A 22437-nucleotide genomic window follows, 5' to 3' on the forward strand; every position below is an offset into this window, starting at 1 on the left:
GCGGTAAGTGACTCACCGCCTCCGGTCCCAATCGGGGGCAGGCTCCAGGCATTCTCTCACCTGTGGCCAACTACCACCTCGGATGCCTGGATTGTCCAAACTGTCACCGACGGGTTACGTTTGGAATTCACCACCATGCCACAGGACTTTTACTTTCAATGCCCTTGGCCTCTTCAGCCGGAGAAGCGATCTCTACTGTTACTCGAAATTCACCATCTGTTGCAAATCCAGGCCATAGAACAGGTTCCGTTGGGTCAACTCAAAACCGGCTTTTACTCAACACTATTCCTGGTACCGAAATCCTCGGGCGATTGGAGAGGCATTTTGAACCTTCGACGTCTCAATCAACACATCTTGTACCGTCGGTTCAAAATGCATTCCCTCAAGTCTCTGCTGGGTTGCATTCGTCGGGGAGATCTGATGCAATCTGTAGATCTAAAGGAAGCGTACTTGCACGTCCCCATTCATCAGTCGCACAGGAAGTTCCTCCGGTTTGCGTTTGGAGACCACCATTTTCAATATCGGGCTATGCCATTCGGCCTTTCGTCCGCTCCGAGGACGTTTACAAAGTTGCTAGCAGCAGTAGCGGCGTCGCTCAGAGAGGTTCCGGTTCGTCTGGCATGTTACCTCGACGACATTTTGATCCTGTCGTCTTCTCCCGACCAGGCGACCCAGGACCGGGAGCTAGTACTTCAGTCCCTTCAAGACCACGGGTTCACTTTGAATCTTGCCAAAAGCCATCTCGTTCCCACATCGAGTATCCTACATCTCGGAGCAACGATAGATTCGACGCTGTGTGTGGTCTCCCTATCTCCCGACAGACAAGCCAGCATTCGGGAACTGACATCTCAAGTCTTACTACGCCGAACTGTGACCTTACTGTCTCTCTCCCAGCTTCTGGGAAAGTTGATATCTTGCATAGACATTGTTCCGTGGGCGCGTTTCCATCTTCGTCGCCTACAATGGTTCCTGCTCCCTTACCAGAGACAAGGTCGAGCGGAGTCTCTTCTCAAGGTAAAGGTTCCAGCTCCCGTTCGCCTTTCCCTGAGGTGGTGGCTGTCTCCGGCCCTCAACAAGGGTTCCCCCTTTCTGGAACCAGCTCGGATGGTGTTGACCACGGACGCAAGTCTGCGAGGCTGGGGGGCTCACCTCGACCGTCAGCTAGCCCAAGGTGCCTGGTCGTCGGCGGAAAAGCTGCACAATATAAATTGGCTAGAGCTCAGAGCGGTCCGACTCGCCCTGATTCACTTCAAACGCCTTGTATATCGCCAGGACCTTCTGATTCTAACGGACAATGTGGCCACCAAGGCCCATATCAACAAACAAGGGGGGACCCGCTCCTGGACACTAATGCAGGAGGCGGAGCGTCTTCTGTCATGGGCGGAGCTCCACCTCTCGTCGATAAAAGCCGAACACATCTCGGGGACTCTCAATCGAGAGGCAGATTGGCTCAGCAGAGACCAAATAGATCACGCCGAGTGGAAGTTGGACCCCGGCTTGTTCCAGGACCTGTCCAGGAGGTTTGGCCTTCCCCTAGTGGACCTGTTTGCGACGGCTCAGAACACGCAATTGCCAAGATTCTTCTCCCGCTATCCATGTCCAGCAGCGGAGGGGCTGGATGCTCTTCGGAGTCAGTGGCCCCGGGGCCTTCTTTATGCCTTCCCTCCCCTTCCTGTCATCTCCAAGGTCGTGCGGAAGGTCATTCACGAACGGGCGAACATTCTACTGGTAGCACCGTATTGGCCCCGTCGAGAGTGGTTCGCCGACCTCAAGAACTTATCGGTCGAGCCACCATGGAGGATTCCACCCGACAAAATAGTACTAACTCAAGGAGCCATCCGTCATCCGGAACCAGAATGGCTTCGATTAGCCGTGTGGCATTTGAGCGCATAAAGCTCATCAAGGACAATCTGTCTGACGACGTTATCTCCATTATTCAGGCAGCTCGAAGGCCATCAACAATTCGTATTTATAACGCCTCATGGACTGCCTTCACGAGATGGTGTGGGGATCATCACGTAGATCCCACGACGGCTTCTGTTCCGGACATTCTGTGTTTTCTGCATGCGGGATTCTCCAAGGGCTTGGCTCCCGCGACTCTACGCCGACAGGTGGCGGCTCTGGCGACTGTCCTGTCAGGAGACTCTCGTGTTCCTTTGTCTCAGGACCCCAGGATCCGTTCCTTCCTCCAAGGGGTCTCAAATTTGCGGCCTCCGCCGATTCACCGCTACCCCACTTGGGACCTTACCTTGGTGTTGCAGGCCCTGACGGGTCCACCGTTCGAACCCATCGCTTCATCCAGTCTACGCTACTTGTCCTTAAAGATGGCCTTTTTGTTGGCAATAACTTCGGCGCGCAGAGTATCCGAAATTGCTGCCTTGTCCATGAGAAGTGATCTCTGCATTTTCTATCCTGACCGGGTTGTTCTACGCCTCGACCCGGCTTTTGTTCCCAAAGTGAATACTCGTTTTCATCGAGCCCAAGAACTCGTCTTGCCTAACTTTTGCCCGAACCCGCGTCATCCTGCTGAGAAGCGGTGGCATACTCTAGATGTGAGACGGGCATTGAGAAGATATCTTAAAAGGACTGCTCCTTTTCGAAAGACTGAGGCTCTGTTGGTGTCCTTCCTTCCCTCTTCCCTGGGTCAGAAGGTTTCTTCAATTACAGTAGGAAGGTGGCTCAAAGCCTGTATTTCTAAGGCTTATGACTTAAGAGAGGCCCCTGTCCCGGGTGGTATATTGCCCCATTCTACTCGTAGCGCCGCAACCTCTGCGGCTTGGGCTACCCAGGCTTCGGTAGATGATATTTGCCGGGCGGCCACATGGTCTTCCCTTTCATCCTTTGTAAGTCACTATAGGCTGGATAAGTTTGCTTCGGCAGATGCTGCCTTTGGCAGAAGGGTGTTACAGGCTGTAATCTCTCCACAAGGCCAGTCTACGGCTTAATTCCCTCCCCTTTCTTTTCTAACTTGGGTATGTCCCAGACTGAGGAGTGTCTGAACGGCGAGTAGGAAAATGGTCGTTGCTTACCTGAACGACCCTTTTATACTCGACGTTCAGACACTCCGTCCCTCCCTTTTTCTTGGCCGTGCCTGGCTTTGGTGGAGGTCTGCTTTTTCTCCCTCTGTAGCTGTCTGCTTCCTGTGTGTCTACCTGATGGAGTTTCTAATGGTCGATCCTGCTGCTATTGAGCCAAGTTGTCTTCGTGAAAAGTCTGAGGAGGAAGCAGGAAGTGAGGTGGATGCAGCTCCAGAGGGATTTGATTGACACTCAGCAGTGCAAATAGGAGTGATCATAACCCAGACTGAGGAGTGTCTGAACGTCGAGTATAAAAGGGTCGTTCAGGTAAGCAACGACCATTTCAGTAATATTTGCTTTCTTTACCACCTTTCCTGTACCTCCCCTAACTTTAGGAGCAAAAGAATAGAAAAACATGCCTTCCCTTTCGTTGAGCAATAAAGCAGTAGTTTAAGCCTAGGAATTGCTAGCCAATTTGCAGATGTCTAACAACATTTTAAAACTTAAAATAGTATATAATGTAATTAGACAACTCATAACAGCAAAGAAAATTCAGTATGGATGCTAGGATTAGAGAAAAAGGTTTAAATTTGAAGAGCAGGTGTAAATAAAGAGATAGTAAACAGTTATTCAAAATTATGATGGAACATCAGAGAAAATAGCTGAGAAAGGAATTGGGCAAAGTTTTGAACCTATTTAAAACAAAGTAAAAGAAATGCACTGATTATGTATTGTACCTAAAAACCTGTGTGTGATTACTTTTGTTTTCTAAGATACTTGAAGATTCATATTCCACAATTTGGAATGGGTTTTTAAATTTTTCCCCCTTAGTCACCTCTGCTCCCAGGGAGACTCAAAGAACAAAGATCAGCTAGCAAGTTCCTCCCTGGCTTTATAACTTCAAGAGGAAGAAAATTGTGTTTGACAAGAGTTTTAATCATCTGTCCCTTCAAGGTTTCTGTACTACAGGTAGAAGATATTAGGTTATGGCCAGGGGTGGATTCTACTTACCTTTACTACCGGTTTGCAATGGGGCCGCATGCGCATGCTCTTCTGCGCATGCACAGAAGCTTCTGCACATGCGTAGAAGCGTTCTGATGACGTCGGGCTCGGTGAGCGGAACCTCCCACCAGTTTTACTACTGGTTCTATAGAACCGGTGCGAACCGGGGGCAACCGCCGGGGGCAACCCACCATTAGTTATGGCCCCTTGTGTGTGTTTACTAATCCAGCAGAAACCTCTGGACACTTGCTTGGCTTATGCCACCTATTACAGTTTGTTTGATATTTTTTACATGTTTACTGTATTAATATAAAATCTGACCCATAAAATAACACCATGCTGTTTTCTTCTGACAGCTATTTTTAGCAAGCTTAATTTGAGCCCAATTCCAGAAAAAAATTGACATGTCTTTTTCCCCCCCAACCTTAGTTATAAGTAACGAGGCAAAATAATATTAATCCTTATCAATGTGACTCATACAGAAGACATGTTTACTAAAACGGGGGTAAACAGACTTCAGGCTTATAGGACTATTGTTTGCAAGAACCTTACGGGGGGTCTTATTCTGTTTGCCAACAGAAATCTGCCTCAGACATGCTTATTTTCCTGAATCACTGCTGTTTCTTTCAAGCAGCCTATTGAATATTGTTCTATTTACTTGCTCTTTCTGCATGTGCAGAAGTATCTCTTCCTGCTCAGTCTCTGAATTAGTTGATTCAACCTGCTACTGTGCTTCTGTAATGGTAGCTGGTTGTCTGACTGCTCCAGAAAGCCAGGCTCATCCTCCAGCATGTTTTTCTATTTCTGAGCCTCATCTGCAGATAACTGAAATCCCACTGGCTCCTTTTTTTACAATTCAAAGTCTGACTCATCCCAAAAGCCCATAACATATATTAAATTCTACTTTGTTAGGATATACAGGACAGTCTAGTGTAGTGTGCCTTGCTGAAATACCCTACAGTTCAGTCTTACCTTAAGTATTTTTTTTATTCATAAATATATATATGCCTGTGTTTATGTATGTACATACGTGTGAGTTAGTAAAAACTAAAACAACAATGAAGTAGTACTTGTTTTCAGTTTGGAAATGCTACCATATTTTCCATGGATATACTGTATGTTTCTTCTATAAAGTGAGAATTACGGTGGAATTATGGAACATAAGAAACAGGGACAGAGGAAAGCTCAACACAATGAAACATGAAATGAAATGACTACAGGTTGTTTAGATTTTGGCAAATTGAGATTGGATGGGATTAGATGTAGTCAGAAGATCTGACACTGTTTATTATTCAGGACACAGAAAAGAAAGAACATGGTTGCTTTTGTAATTAAGAAATATCTAGGAAGATCAGTTCTTGGCTACAATGCAATCAGTGACTAAATAGAATCAGAGTTTGTGGACAGTTCTTTAATAAGACAATCCACGTTTATGCTCTAATCACTGATGCAAAAGAAAAGGAGTTTGATGAGTTTGATGATCAAATTCAACTTGAAAATGCCAGAACATGGAAGCAAAATATGTTGCTTGTGATTGGAGACTGCAGTGCCAAAGTTGGAAACATTGAAGGGGAAAATGTAGTTGGATTGCATGGCTTAAAAATCTGAAATAAAACAGGAGATCGACTTAATTAATTTTGGCCATTCGAATTTTTTTTCATAGTTAACACTTTCTTCAAATAACTAAAATGATACCTCTATATAAGGCCATTTGATAGAGTATATAGAAATCAATTTGGTTATACAGGTAATCCTCATTTAGTGACTGTTCACAGTTTAACTGATGAAAAAGTAACTTTACCCCCAATTCTCATATTTACCACCTTCACAGGTCTTAAAAGGAAAGGAAAGTTGAAGTAAGATAATAAGCAAAGTTGCTGTTTCATTTAGTTACTGCTTTGCTTAATTATCAAGTTGATTTTATCATTTTTATTATTACTAAAAGAGATGGAAAGGCTCAGTTATAGCATCAAATGCATGGGCGGATGCTGTCTATGGAACAGATCATGAACTGCATATGTGCAAGATCCAAATTAAAGAAATGGAAGAAAGCTAACCAGTTTCCATGATATGATTTTGAATATATACCCATCATTTTCAAAGAGAACATGAGGAATCACTTTGAAATCCTGAACCTCATTGATAAGCCAATAAATCAAACATTGTACAAATGGATCATTGCACAAATCAAGCCAGGCAATTCTCACTTGAAGCACGCATGACTGTTTAAATTATCCTACTTCAGACACATTATGCAGAGACCTAGCTCTCTGGAAAAGGCTCTAATGATGAGAAAGTTGGAAGGAAAAAGAAAGAGGATAACTAATAGTAAGGTGAATAGACTCTGTTACACTGGCTGCATGTGCACCATTGGAAGATCTAAGGATCAGGTTAGGGATAAATCTATCTGTGTGGCCAATAAGAGTTGACACTGACTTGATGACATATAATCAGTCAGTATTTTTCTTAGAATACTCTGAGCCAATAGTGTCAGAAATACTGACTATTAAACATACATAAGGATCCCTCGAGGTTGCATATTGACTTTGAAAACCACCTTTCCTTCCTTCCTTCCTTCCTTCCTTCCTTCCTTCCTTCCTTCCTTCCTTCCTTCCTTCCTTCCTTCCTTCCTTCTTTCTTTCTTTCTTTCTTTCTTTCTTTCTTTCTTTCTTTCTTTCTTTCTTTCTTTCTTTCTTGCATCAACACAACAACTGGATAGAAAATAAATTTAATTAATACATATAAAAGAAACATTATTAAAAATTTGACAATTTATATTCAATATTTGTGTGTGTGGAGTGGAATCTTTCCCACTCCATTCTGAGCTTCTTCCTGGCCTACTGCCAAATTATCACACAAATTGCTTTCACACCTCCTACTTCCACTTATCACCTCCCTGCTATGTTCCTTCTACTTTCTGACATCTCATATGTGGAAAAAATGTTTTGTGCAGCTTTTTCTAAACCAAGTACAAGTTTGTACACCACAGTACAAGAATACAGTGCAAAGAGTAAATTTCAAATATGTATAATAATGACATACAGTATTTAAATGTTGATATATTTCTTAGTTAAAGTACAAAACGTAGAAAGTATTATAGTATATGACATACATGCTGGAAACTTTTTCTTTCAAGTCATTTTGGACTTCTGGCAGCTGCTTCCTGCACTTTTCTTGACACCATATTTCAGAAGTGACTTGGGAGTTCTTTTCTTCCCAAGGATGAGAAACGTAACTGCCCTAAGATCTCCCAAAGGCAGGACTAAAACTCATCATCTCCAAGTTTCTAATCTAACACTTTAACTACTGCACCAAATGTACATGTCCACAGATTATAATATAAAGTCTTAGTCACTTATAACTGCAATCAATATTTTCTAGGCATTTAATCCTTCCTCCCTCCCTCCCTTCCTTCTGGAATTTGGTATAGTAATGGAAAGAAAAATAAAAAAGAAAACATTATACAAAAAGCATTTGGATCATCTTTCTCTTTCATTTTTCCCCATTCTTTCCTTCCTCTCTGGGTGTATTCTAAACTTGATTAAATTTTAATTATTATTAATTTAAAAATTGAAATTTTGAACATGGATGTCATGCAGCCTGAACAGATACTAATTGAACGTTTTTTTGAAGGGAGTAGAGAAATTAATTCAATCTGCTTTCATGCCCTGGGGACTCTGAGGTCTGGAGCGGGTCAGTTACTAGTTCAAGACTGATTGGCTACTGCTGTCCAGGGAAAAGCACAATCTATCTGCCTCAGCCTAATTGCACAGTGAAGGGTGCCTGAGGTTGCTGCAGAGCAGACTGAGAGGGAACTCCTGTCATGGTCTCCTTCTCACCCTGAGTTACAGCAACAATCTTTGCTGCTGCTGTTAAGCTGAGGCAGGGAGCTCGTGCAGGACTCCTGGCAAGTTGCAAGCCCACATTTTGGTGATTGGTGACTAAATTAATTATTTAATTTTAAAATGCAATGTTTATATTTTGTTGGGTTTTTTTTTTTTTTTGTATTTTCTTAAATATTACCCAGCTGCGTTTTAATCTGGTTCAGCCCACACTCTTTTGTGGGCCACGTGCAGCCGGCATGTTTGACACTTCTCCTCTGGTCTATAGAGTTGTTGTTTTCATTATTTCTTAAGAGGGATAAATTGTTTCAACATGCTTTTAATATAATTTCAACAGGATTTTTCCTACAATCTGCACAGTAAATAGAGATAGAGCAGCAGCTATAAATGCTAGGTGTTACAATACAAATCTAACAAAAAGCACATGACTTTCAGCAGGGACTAAGCAACCCTATAGATTTCTCTCACTGTTTTGGGTTATGACAGGATGAACTGGATGAACTCCGGGCTGAAATGGAAGAGATGCGTGACAGCTATCTTGAAGAAGATGTTTACCAACTACAAGAACTTCGACGAGAGCTGGATCGTGCAAACAAGAACTGTCGTATCTTGCAGTATCGTCTCAGGAAAGCTGAACAGAAAAGCTTGAAAGTTGCACAGACAGGTCAGGTGGATGGAGAACTAATCAGAAGCTTAGAACAAGATCTCAAGGTGGGTGAAGAACTTAGACCTAGTGGTATCTAAGTCACAAATAAAGTCTTCTCCTTAATTGCAAAATGTACGTCGTCTTGACATTTCAGAACTAGAAAATGGAATTACATTTTATATATGGGAATCAAAGAGTTTTTTGTGTTGTAAATAAGTCAATTTATTTATTAACTTGATTTCTATACCACCCCAATCTCATAACTCTGAAAGACTACATAGATATCCAAGTGACCCCTATGGCCAAAAATGTCTTACTTATAGTAGGTATGCTATTTCATGTATAGGGCAACCAAGCTAAAATTGTTTAACACATTGGTCATCTCACATTTTAATAACTATAATGTGTTCTGTATGGGAAACTTATATCCCTTTTGGAAACAGTAGCTTGTCTAGAATACAACAGTGAAGTAACTGACTGAGGTACCTGTCAGTATACTTGGTTCAATTTGTTTTGGACCACTTGATAACTATGTTACCAAGCCAGGTTTAAACTAGGTCTTCATATATTGATATAACTTAATTCATGTAGTCATTTCTTAGAATTATATTCTGCCTTTAGCTTGCACAATTCAAGACAGTATTGCTTGAATTATAATATCATAATGCTCTTCTCTCCTGTTTTCCCATAACAACAACCCCATTGAGACCATAATAATTAACGGGTCTGGTCTATTGCTAAATTTATCTGAGGAAAGCCTGCTACATGTTCTCAGACACATTACAGTTACGCACAAGCCTTTTCTATGGTGGTACCTATACTCTACAATATTCTTCTTCTTCATCAAAGTTTTGTAAGGCACCAAATATTACATGTTTATATTCAGTTGAAAATCAGTCTCTTTGCCTAGATTTTTCTTTTATGAATGTTGGATAAATAGTTCTGTGCTTTTCTTTCCTTTTTGTTCACTTTTTAATAAATATTTTAAATATGTTTTTAAAATATATATTATAATAATTTTATGATAAATTGTTTTGAGATACTTAAAGAGATATGGAAATATATAAAATAAATAATGTAAAAGGGCATGTTTTAATATTGTATAATTGTACTTTAAAACTTAGAAACATTCTCAAATGAGATGCTACCTTTCTAATCTTAGGGAAATGTTCCTGTGAAGCAGCATTGAAATATTTTTGCATTATGTGCATTTTGAAGGACTGTGTTATAAAATGGTTCAGAACTGGACCTAGTTTTCACTGCTTGAATAAATACTTTTTTATTGCTCCAAATTGTGCTGAATAAGCATTATGAGAAGAACAAAAGACTACATATATATAGCAAGGTTCCTTTCTACTATACTGTAATAGGTACTTTATCTATAATAATGCAAATATTTTCTTAATTGAAAAAATGGGAAATCAAATTTTGTATGATTTATTATATTATACTAAATATGATATTAATTGATTTTTAATACCTCAAGAACTTTAACCTTGTAGTTTACATTAACTTAAAAATATTGTGGGATAATTAATTTAAGAATATTGTGGATAATACTGATCTTCAAGTGTTTAAATTTGTTTAATGCTAATATATTACTACTACTACTATTACTAATAATATGATTATTAGTACATAATTATATTTTTATAGTTAGCATTTTTCACTTTTCATTTTTCATATCAGAATGAAACATTTAAAGAATTGAAATAACATATAAATCATCCGGATAATAGATGGATTTATTTAAAAGTTTTTATGGGACATTTTGGAGAAAGAAATATATTTAATATATTATAATTGGCCATATTTGTTATGATCTCTATTTTCTTATATTGGATTTGAAAGAGTTTTTCCTTTACCAGGAAGAACACTTGTTCCTTTCATAACACTTCAACCAGTGGAAGAGAGATAACACGTATTTGTTGATATTTTTCCATGACTATGTACTAATTCCACAGTGCTTTGTAGATTCAAGCAATCATTTAGATAATTTGGACTGTAGAAGGAGAGGGGATCAGCAACCCTTACTTCTTTAACTATTCTTAATTAATGTAATCTGTTGAGTTGTCTATTTTTTTTTTAATTATTAAGTATGATTGTGTGCTTTTTAAAAAACAGGTAGCCAAAGATGTATCTGTCAGGCTGCACCATGAACTGGAAAATGTGGAGGAAAAGCGTGCTAAAGCAGAGGATGAAAATGAAGTTCTTCGTCAACAAATCATTGAGGTGGATATATCCAAACAGGCATTGCAAAATGAGCTAGATAAATTGAAAGAGGTAAGTGCCAACAGTGTTACTTTGGGAATTAGAAATAAAGTGAAAAGCTGTCATAACGTTCATCATTGCTTACATTGTGAGGGATATGGGCAGTTTCTAAATTTGATAAATAAATAAACAGCAATTTAGATCCTATAGTAATACATACATCAAGATGACAAACTACAGACATGGATCATTTTAAGAATAAATTGGTATGAAACATTTAAATTTGATGACTATGGATCAGGTCACCAACTACTAATCACAGAAATACACATCAGACTGATAAAGGAGAACATTTGTAGCTCAGGGTTGAAATGTGTGGTTGTTGGTGTTCTCCGAGCTTGGATGTTTTCTTGCCCAAAATAGGTAACATCATCAGTGCTAGTAAGGAATGGGATTTGCTCTTAATTTATATTTCTGTGGCTTGCCCTGTCAGTGTTGGTGGGACTGGTCTTGGAGTATTGTTGATTGTTACTTTGATTGGCAGTTCCTTGATTGGAGTATTGTTTACTTGTTGATTGTTGGTCTGATGTTAATCTTGGTGTTGATCATCTGGGTATTGATTGCTGGTGGGGAGGAGTTTTGGTCTTTTTGTTCATTGTCTTGCTGATTGTCTCTTTTTGTATAGTATGTAAATGTTATTTATGTCTATGTGTCTATCGATCACCAATTTGTCAAGAGTGCCAGGCTTCCAGAAATTCTTTATGTTTTTGGACTTGGATTGGTTTAGGACAGGGGTGTCAAACTTGCAACGTCACATTGTCATCATGTGATGTATTGCAACTTTTTTTCCTTTTGCTAAAACAGGGGTAGGGGTGGCCAGCATGTGACGGATCCCGCCTGCGGCCCACAAGTTTGACACCCCTGCTTTAGGATGTCACAGTTTCCTTATGATTAAGTTTGTCCATATGTTGTGAAATTAAAGAAGAGACTAACTGCATGAGGGCATAGGCAGAATACCAGTAGCATAATGTGTGAGAATTGTATAATGTGTGAGATAAAGGAAGGCTTAGGAAGGTTTTATCCATGGGGTCACCAAGAATTGGCTTCAACTCAACAGAGCATGACAACAAATTCCTCTGTAATCTTAACGGAATCCATTTTTATGTAACTTCTTTATATGCTTTAGTTATAATTTTTTTTGGGGGATTTTCAACTGATCTGAAAATGCAACATTTTGAAAGATTAGTTGTTGATATACTCCACTTTTCCCTAATATAATGCTCTCCAGATGTTCATGTTATTGTATGCTGGAAAGAAAATGATGGCAAGAATCTGTTCCTTACGTTGTATAATTAGGCCATAGTTACATAGTTCTGCACCACTAAAACTATTCCAACCATTAGTTTTTAGCAAGATACTGTAACATTTTTGTATGTTAAATGTTTTTCAGATCTCATTCATTTCTTACTAACTTGTTTTACAGCGTTATGTCAAGTCATTCTGCAGCTGCCACTCTATTTTTAATCCTCCTTACATTTTGTCTCTACAACAGTACTGCCCTCGATAGAAAGAGGGATTTATTTTCTGGGCAACAACGATAGTGAACAGCTGATGGTACTCTTTTTGTTTTGTGGGCCTTATGAAAGTAAAAGGATCATTAAGCAAGTAGCATAAAAGCTAGATTTATTTCTGTAGTTAGAAATGCCATAACCTCTTTTATACATGTTTTACATAGTACAAATATAGAAGTGGAAAAGCAGTTATATAATTCAAAACATTTATTGTAATAAATTTTGTTCCTTGAAATACATACCCATATTAAGAAATTTAAAACTCTGCTCATCTTTATCCTAATGATACTAAACATGTGAAGAAAATACAAATACAAAACAGGAAAAGCAATCTTTAGCATCAAGATGCTTCACAAAGCCCTGATTGTGGTTTTCTTTTAGAACTGTCTGTGATATTGTAGTGTTGCTACAAAAGAAGGGCAATTATACCATGGTACCAACCAGTTAATGAAGATTTATGTCAGCTGTGTGCAACATGGTCCCATCACTTGATATTTTCTGAGCTATTATTTGAAACAAATAAGGGAATAACAAGTTTATGAACCATGACATTCATTCTTTGCATTGATTCACAGGCATCAAATAAATGTTAAGTTACATAGTTAACAACTTTTTGAAGTGCCTTCCTTAAGCATATAGTTATAAAGAATGATGAAGCTGTAAAGCATAATAGTTATACAGAATGTCACAATCACAGCAATGAGCATTTGCTACCTCCTAAAGGTATCCTATCAGTTCTATGTTCTGGTACATAGAGCCGTGGTGGCGCAGTGGTTAGAATGCAGCACTGCAGGCTAACTCACTGCTCACTCCAGGAGTTCGATTCTGAGCAGCTCAAGATTGACTCAGCCTTCCATCCTTCTGAGGTCAGTAAAATGGGAAGCCAGATTGGTGGGGGCAAGATGCTGACTCTGTAAACCACTTAGAGAGGGCTGTGCAGTGGTATATAAGTCTAAATGCTATTTGCTATTCTACAGGTAGTCCTTGAATTACAATGGCAGTTGGAACCACAATTTCTATCATTAAACAATGCAATTGTAAAGCATAATCATGTTGTTTATTGACAGCAATCCCTGCAGTCAGTGGTAAAGGTGGAAGGAAGTTGCAAATCACAGGCAAATAGTACCTTTAAAATTCCAATGATGAAGCAGATTTGATATGAATGGTAAAGCTTCCAGAAAGTCCCTTAGGCTTTCTGGCACTGCCCCTGAATCATTCTACTAGCTCAGGAAGATGACTGACTGACTGGGCAATAAGGTAGATTATATACCAGCAAACCCTCCATTCTCTCTCTATGACACAATATAAGGTATATATCCTAAAATCTTAAAATATATCTGGCTTTATGAAGACAATGGAATGTTCAACTTACCTCTTCAGTTCATGCTTATGCTGTACTGAGATCTGATAGGCGCAGTAGGGTTAATCTTGTAGCCAACTAACCACTAGAAGCTAATCACCAGATCACAAGAACACAAGTGAGCAGTCAGACAAGCCGACATGAACTCATTGGTAGTCTCCCATTACAATGAACATACATTCAATTTTGCAGCTACTAAGATTGTTGGTTGAGCGGTACAAAAATAGCCAGGGAAATGATTGAAGCATGGGAAAGGCCCCCCTTGTCAATCAACAGGAGTGCTGATTTACCACCAGTTTACCAGATACTTAAGAGCCAGAGGACTTGGCAGCACAAGGAAATAACAGCCAATGACTTAATAACTGGCCATCAACATTCTAATTCACAACCAAAAAGCCACACACAATCAGAGACCACATAAATACTACACATAAAATAGCCCAAAACACACATTTTGAGATTCAACAAATCAACAAACCATCAACCGACCAATGTCATCCCTGCTGAGGGGGATGCTTCGTTGGCAGAGGAGCTGAATTATTTCTTTGCTCGCTTTGGAGACATCAGAGACAGCTAAAATACAGCTACCGGCCCATTGTAGCCCCCACCTCCTTATGGAGGAACAGGAGGTAAGGAGCATTTTGAGGGCTGTGGACCCTAGAAAGGTTGACGGTCCTGACAGTATCTCTGGCCGAGTGCTTAGAGACTGTGCTGATCATTTGGCTGGAGTCTTTACCAGGATCTCCAACCTGTCTTTATCCCAGTCCACTATTCCATCTTGTTCGAAGGCTTCCATCATTGTTCCGCTGCCAAAGAAGTTCCCTAACAATAACCTCAATGATTATAGACCAGTGGCACTCACTCCTATCATCATGAAGTGCTTTGAGAAATTGGTCTGTCGGCACATCACTTCTGGTCTTCCGCATATATTTGCTAAACACCAGTTTGCATACAGAACAAATTCTTATTCCATCTGCCTTTGGATTATGGATTTCCTGTCTGGCTGCTCTCAGAGGGTCAGATTAGGTAATCATACCTCCTTGGCCCTTATTCTTAATGCTGGTATACCATAGATTGTGTGTTGAGTCCCTTACTCTATACTCTTTATGTACAAGACTGCATTTCCCCTCACGCCAGTAATACTATTATTAAATTTGCGGATGATACAACAGTGGTGGGACTCATCTCCAGGTGGGATGAGTCTGCCTATCAAGTTGAGGTGGACCGGTTGCTTTCATGGTGTGGAAACTTGGTCCTTAACACCAGTAAGACCAAGGTGCTTATAGTGGACTACAGAAGAAATAGATCACACATCCAGCCCTTGGTTATCAATGGAGACATTTGAGCAAGTGGCCAGTTTTAAGTTTTTGGGTGTTATCATAAAAGAGGACCTGACCTGGGGCGTTCACATTGCAGCACTGGTCAAAATGGCCCAGCAGAGATTATACTACCTGAGATTTTCAGGAAAAATTGCTGGTGACCTTCTACCGCTGCACTATAGAGAGTATTTTAACTTACTGCACCTGTGTATGATTTGATAATTGCACAGTCACAGATAGAACAGCACTCCAGAGGGTTAACATCATTGCTCAGAGGATCATTGATTGTCCTCTCCCCTCCTTGGAAGAGCTTTATAGCTCTCGCTGCCTGAAGAAAGTTTAAAACATTCTTAAAGATCCATCTCATCCTGGGCACCCTTTTTTTGAACTATTACCAACTGGCAGACGGTACAGGACAATAAAAACAAGGACAAATAGGCTGAAAAACAGCTTCTATTGCAGAGCAGTAACTATATTGAATCCTACTGTATAGTGTAATATTAATGCAGTATCAGGGGTTTTCAATTCAATTGTATAGAATGTGAAGGATGTGTATTTTTGTTTTATTTTTATAGTTTTCTTATGTATGATGTACACTGATGATAGCACTTAATTTCGTTGTACGAGGTGCAATGACAATAAAGTAAACTAAATTCTTGTGAGAGAAAAGTTCCCTTAGGAATGGGCTCCAGCATGAGTCCGAAAGCTTGGAAGACTAAACATCTTGACCCAGTGACTGACCCAGATTGAATCCTGCAACATTATCCTGGGATGTGTATATTTGCTTTCATTCGTTGTAGCCAACTTTCCAGGTCTCTATCCTGTGTACAAGTTCATTATCCTCATTCATACATCATAATTTTTTTTATTTTGGCCAGTTTAGCATTAACAGCATTAGTAAGATAGAGGACAGACTTATAGGGAAATGTTGATTCTGATCACTGAGTCAATTTTGGACTTTTGAAAGCCCCTTTCTTGTGTCAGTCCACTTCACTGCCATGTTTTCATGAGAGAGTTTTTTTTAAATTTAAAACTTATTGTAATAGTTTTTTTGCCACCACCACCCCAACCAATATATATTCATCTACTCATCCCCTACAAATATTGTGGCCATCCAATAGAAACACTGAAATTTGTGAGGCAGCAAGGGTCAGAGATTTGAACAGTATCTACCCAATTAGTAGGCTAATAGTTAGGGATTCAAAAAGCTATAATAACATAATTCTCTCTTTAGAATATGCTGTTTTACTACAGATTAATAGATAAGAAAAAGTCTTCTGGCAAACTGGTGGACTGCTGCAGGTAATTGCCTCTGGCAGTATTTGTAAACAATGTAGCCTGAAGCTTAATCATCAATATGACTATCTCCTCCAGGTTGTAATGGGGGGAAATGAAACAATCATACAGTATAATCCTAAACATTTACCTTGGAGCAAGTTCCATTGAACTTACATCACAGTAGATCTATATTAAGTAGATAGGTCAGCTACTTATAATACATGTTTTAAGCTGTTGTCCTTTTAGTAATGCAGCAGATGACTCCCCCTTATTTCATTACCACTTCTATCATTGATGGGACAATAGTAGAGAACAAACTTTTTTTATTTTTTAAAAAAGTTGAATTAATTCATCTCATAATTAACCATGCTAAAAACTATTTAATGCAGCAATGCTTTATATAACAATACATATTGAGTTATGAGAAAGGAGTCAGACGTCCACACAATTTTGCATAATTTATCTGTAATTTAGAGTGACCAAATTATTTACATAGGTCTGGTATATTGTTTAAGAAAATATTTTTGAATTTTGAATTATCATAAAAAAATGTTACCCTGAATGTAAAACATTCATAAAATCTTGAAAAACTATGGGATTATTTAAAATAATAAATCTAGGAGTTTATAACTAGAAGTATAGTATATGTTAACATTATAAAGTTTTATTGTTTTTATAAATGTATGTGTTTCTTTGCCCTGATGTCTTAGACAAAAAGAACTTAAAATTTATGCAACAGGTTTCAAATACATAAACTTAGAGCAGGAATCATTTTATAAACGTACTGCTTTTCAGAACTGATGGGGATTTATCCATCACACATTAATATAATCCTCCAAATTTAATCCTCCAAATCAGCCTTTCTCAACCTTTTCACCCTAGAAGAACACTTGAAATAATTTTGAAGTCTCAGGGAGCACCTACATAAAAATAGAAAACATTCAAAAACTCATTATATACTGTATAATCCACATTTAACAATGTTTACAACAACACCAAAGTGGAAGGCCAGCAACTGAGTGTATAAAAATTGCCAGCACTGCAACTACTAGCTGTGTGCAATGTGCTAGAAGCCAGAACAATGACAGTGCATTGCCTTTTGGGAGAAATAATTCAAAATATTACAGATTGAGCTGTATGATCTGATAGACTCTACGATCATAAAATATGCAACCTAAGTTCAGGTAGTCCTTCTTTAGTGACCACAATTGAGACCAGCAGTTCTGTTGTTAAGTGAAGCAGTCGCTAAGTGGAAAATCCAGAATATGTGTTTTCCTTTTCACCATTTCCCCTGTCCTTTGGAATCGTCACCATGTGCTGGGATAGCCAGATTACAGCGGCTGCCTGTTTTTGCACCTTTGGCTTTTATTTGTTTCCCAATCATTCCCCCCACCTTTTGGAATGTTCACCCTAATATTGGGATAATTTGCCAGAAGGGAATTATGTTTATATTTACATTCATTGGAGGGATTACAAGACAGTAAGGAGGCACATAAATGCAAATACATATTAAAAGGAATACAAAGCCAGGAGCATCCCCTAGAAGTCCCAGTCATCGGAGATCCTGGCCCCCCACCCCAAACAAGCCAATCCACCAGAGGTGGGTTCTAAATTTTTTTACTACCGGTTCTGTGGGAGTGGCTTATTTTGTGGGTGTGGCCTGGAGGTCATGTGACTAGGTGGGTGTGGCTAGCTGGTCAGAGTCATTTCTGGAAGGTCTTCGCACTTACGACCAGTCCTCGCACTTACGACCCGACTCATTTGTTTGCTTTTAACACTGATCAGCTGTAGGACGGCCCTTTGAAGCCCCGCGGCAAGAGTTTAAACAGTTTTTTTCCCTCTAGTCATCAGCTGGGACTCAGGAGGCAGCAATAGATTGGGGGTGGGACCAAATAAAAGGTAAGAATAACATGGGGGGGTGGGGGGGGAGGGCGGGGGGAGAGAACCGGTTCGGTGACATCATATCGTCACTGCTACCGGTTCGGCCGAACCGGGAAGAACCCACCACTGGCACTAGCAACATAAAGTCCATTATGCATACAGACACTGAATTCCCCATTGTGTATCTGCTTACTGTCTTGTAATCCCTCCCTCTCCAAACTCTCTGCTCTGTGAGGAGAGGGTAGAGGGCGGGGGGGGGGGAAATAAATCAGGCACAGGAGAAATTGCGACAGAGATGGTTTGATTTTTTTCCTTTCCTCCCATGTTTGTTTATTTAAGCAATCTCTTGGCTCTGTGAGGAAGGGAAAAAGGAAAAACAAGTGACTTCTATAGGCAATCTCATGACCTATTTTTTCTCTCTCCCTCCCCCTCCCCCGTCAGTGGAGAAATTGGAGAGGAAGGGATTACAAGAGAGTGAGCAGGCATACAATGAAGAATAAATTAGTCTATTTGTGTCACATGCTCATGGCTCCTAGCCTTGAGAATGCTCGGAACTGCTGGCATTACTGAACTGCATTCCTTTCAATGTGAATTCACCATTGTGTACCTTCTTACTTTCTTGTAATCCCTTCCTCTCCAATCTTGTACATTCTAAAAAGAAAAAAGAAAAAACAGGTCAAACATAGGATATATACTGATTGTAATGATGATCATATGGCTATGAAATGCTGCAAAGCTGGTAAATGTGAGCATTGGTCATAAAATTATTTTTTCAGCATCATCATAATCTCAGCATAAATACAGATTCTTTCTTTTCTAGTTCCATTGTGCTTTAATTTTTCTTTTGCCTTTAGCCAAATTGGCTGGAAATTATGAGATTTGATATCTAATATTTATGAAAACACTGAATTGGGAAAAGCTGTGCAAAACAAATGGCCTTTGCTTTAGGTTCTTCCTCTAGTTTGATAGAGGTTGAAAAATAAATAAATTTGGAAGGTTTCCCAGACTGTTAAAATGATAAATATTGCATACTTCATAACAATTTATCATGTAAAAGTTAGCATCTTTGTGACTATAAATTCTAATAACTTTGAATTAGAATTGAGACAAATAACTTAACATTCATGTTAGATTTTAGTTTCTGAACGTTTTTAAAACCCAGGATACAAAATTGGTGGTGTTGACTAATGGATTCCTGTTTCATTTCATATTAAAATATGAAAACAAATAGAAATAAATCTACACTAATTTTAACTAAAATATATTACTTCGTTGTTCATTTGTTATAAATGTACTGCTTTCATAAAACATTTGATCAGTTTATTGGTCAATAATTCATTGATCAATAAAGTTCATACTTTCCTTCCTTAATTAGAGATCTACCTATTGTTCTGCTGCCTGAGATTTTATATTCCCTAATGTAAACTAATCAGCAGGCCCAACAGCATTAAACAGCAGATCTATGTAACAGTTCCAGCAGCAGGGTAGCATAATGGGGGAGTTACAATTCGGCAGAATTCCTGGAAGGAAAGCTTTGCAGGGTAGAGGAAAGAAGATGGAGGCAGACAGAAATACCTGGCTTTAGAAACAGACTGGCAAAGATGTTTCCAAATACCTCTCCGTTATATTGGAAATGCAAACACCAAAAAGGAACTTATTATCACATGTGGTGGTCTTGCCATAAGGCAAAACAATTTTGGCAAATAATTAAAACACAAATAGAAGAAATTATAAATCAACAAATAGAAATGAGGCCAGAAACTTTCCTACTGGGAATAATTACTGGGTCATATGAAAAAGAAATAAGATACTTAATCATTCACATAATTACAGCAGCACAAATAGTTTTCGCCCAAAACTGGAAAAACAATGACATACCATCAGAAGACAATGTGATTAGAAAAATTATGGAGTGTACGGAAATGGATCAGCTCACAAAGGAGATACAAGAAAAAGATGAAACAGAATATTACTTAGTCTGGGAGAAATGGTATAAATGGTTGGAGGAAAGGGGGGACAAAAGAGGGACAAAAGAAGACTAAATAATGGTTAAATTAGGTGGAGAAATATAGAAATAAATGGGAAGATATAAAAATTGTGGAGGGGAAATTAGGTACATGTTTATGTCAAATGTAAATAAAATAATTAGAATAATAGAATATATTATAACGGTATATATATGATATACTAGAAATATATGTATAAAAGATATATTAAGGTAAGAAAGAGAAAATGTATAAATATGGATCACTGATGCGAAGATGTTGAAAAGAAGAAGATGTAAATATCTATTTTTGTTTGTTTTTTTAAAAAACTGTTTAATAAAAATATTTAAAAAGAAAAAAGAAAAAAAGAAACAGGGTTTGACAAAACTAGAAGGACTTTGAAATGAGAAGGATAGAAATTAAACAAGAGAAGCAGGGTTTAGCGACAAGGTTTGGCATGGCAGAAAAAAAAAGCAAAATGAAATTTCCTTTATGTTGAGCTTGAGTACAAGTTGATAGTTTTCTTGACAACAACAACAAAAATTGCTAGTGCTCCAGGAATGAATGAATGAATGAATGTGTGGATAGATAGATAGAAGCAAGCAACCTAAAGACATATATGCACATGTACATAAATACCTAAATATCAACCAGGTTCTTCTTCCCCCCCACCTCGCCCTCCCCTCCCACCCCACGATGATCTGGAAGTAGTTTTCTGCATTTGATACAGAGCTCAGATGTTGTTCTTAGCCATGACAGCTATTTAGGTGTCTTTGAGCCAGTCACTCTCTCTCAGTCCAATGCACCTCATAAGGCTGCTGTTGTGGGAAAAATAGGAGGAGGAAGGTCTGTTGGATGAGTTCGCTGCCTTGAGTTATTTGTAAAAATAATAAAGGTGGAATACAAATAAATAAATCAAAGATTGTTATTTGTAGTCTTCATTTATTTCATTTTTCATATTTCATCTTCACGGAAGATACGTCTCCAAGATCTGAGACATTATAACAAGTTCATTATGCAGAACATTTGAAAGGATGTTTTTCTGATAAATTTTATTTTGTATAATTATCTGTAATGATCACATAAGAAATCCTATATATTAGGTCACAAAATTGTGTCTTCTAATTGATAAAGAAATAATAACTTCAAATTAATCTTGGGAGTGAATATGAATGTTGAAAATGTAGATCTGTTGGAAATTCCAGCAAGCTTTACTGGCTGAAGTTTAATATATTCCTTGTAGATAAAACAGACAAAGACAGACACACACACACACACACACACACACACACACACACACACACCACTGCAGCAAGTAAATGTCATGCATTCTCTTAGCAGCTCGTCTCTACTTCTATTGTGTTTTAATTTTCACACTGCAAATTTTTTAGAAAAAAATCTGAAATCCCCATGGCTCATGCCATTAAGACAGCATCCAAGTATTCAAGGTTGAAGGGAGTTTGCCCATAATAACTTAACTGTGCTGTAATAACATCCTCATCTGAAAAATATGAGGTGTGTCTTGATTATTCATAAAATACCATTAGATCATAATAGTTATACTCCTACTCAAAAGTATTTAGTATTAGAAGTTGTACACATCCCAGAGAAAAGTCAAATCTGAAATTTCTTGAAGTGGAAGACATGCAGAACAAAGATGAAATAAATTTATACAGCTAAAGAAGAACTTGCAGAAAAATATAACAGAAATTTTTATCCAATTTTTTAATTGGCTAAAAATACTTGGCAAAAAATTTCAGAAATCATTTGACTTCAAGAGAAAATGTGTCATCTAGAGCAGGCCTGTTAGGAACTAGGCCGCACAGCTGGAGGTGAGCCGCAGGTGAGCAAGTGAAACCAAATCTCCCTCCCCTCCCCCCCCCCCGGTCCATGGAAAAATCGTCTTTCACAAAACTGGTCCCTGGTGCCAAAAAGTTGGGGGCTGCTGATCTAGATCTCCTGTAGAAGGCTGTTCCAAATGGTTGGTAACGCAACAAAAAACAGAAGTTTCTTACTGTCCTTCAAATCTTCCTTTGAAGAAACTTTCAACAATCTCGCTAAGACAAGATTATTGAATGATATAGCCATCTTGAAGTAGTCAAAACCTACACTTTGAATTCAGTGGTGGGATTCAAATTTTTTTACTACCGGTTCTGTGGGCGTGGCTTGGTGGGTGTGGTGTGGTGTGGGCATGGCAGGGGAAGGGTACTGTTATATATCTAATTTTGGAGGGAAATTAGATGGGAAAACTCTCAATGTCATTGGTTAAGAGACTTGGAAAGTAGCTATATAAGGAGAGCTGTCGAACTGCAAAGTTGCTGGATT

General features: G+C 38.8%; 1 protein-coding gene across 1 annotated transcript in view; it reads left to right on the forward strand.

Annotated features, from left to right (window-relative positions):
- MTCL1 (microtubule crosslinking factor 1) overlaps window positions 1-22437 on the forward strand; it is a 103807-nt gene that overhangs the window by 16720 nt on the left and 64650 nt on the right. Inside the window, exons 2-3 of the mRNA XM_070940624.1 lie at window positions 8348-8572; window positions 10632-10790. Of these exons, the coding sequence (XP_070796725.1) occupies window positions 8348-8572; window positions 10632-10790 (384 nt within the window). The remainder of the gene's footprint in view (window positions 1-8347; window positions 8573-10631; window positions 10791-22437) is intronic.

Source organism: Pituophis catenifer, unplaced genomic scaffold (assembly GCF_029215685.1).
Source record: "Pituophis catenifer annectens isolate HBS135680 unplaced genomic scaffold, rPitCat1.0.hap2 SCAF_3, whole genome shotgun sequence".
Taxonomy (NCBI): Eukaryota; Metazoa; Chordata; class Lepidosauria; order Squamata; family Colubridae; genus Pituophis; species Pituophis catenifer.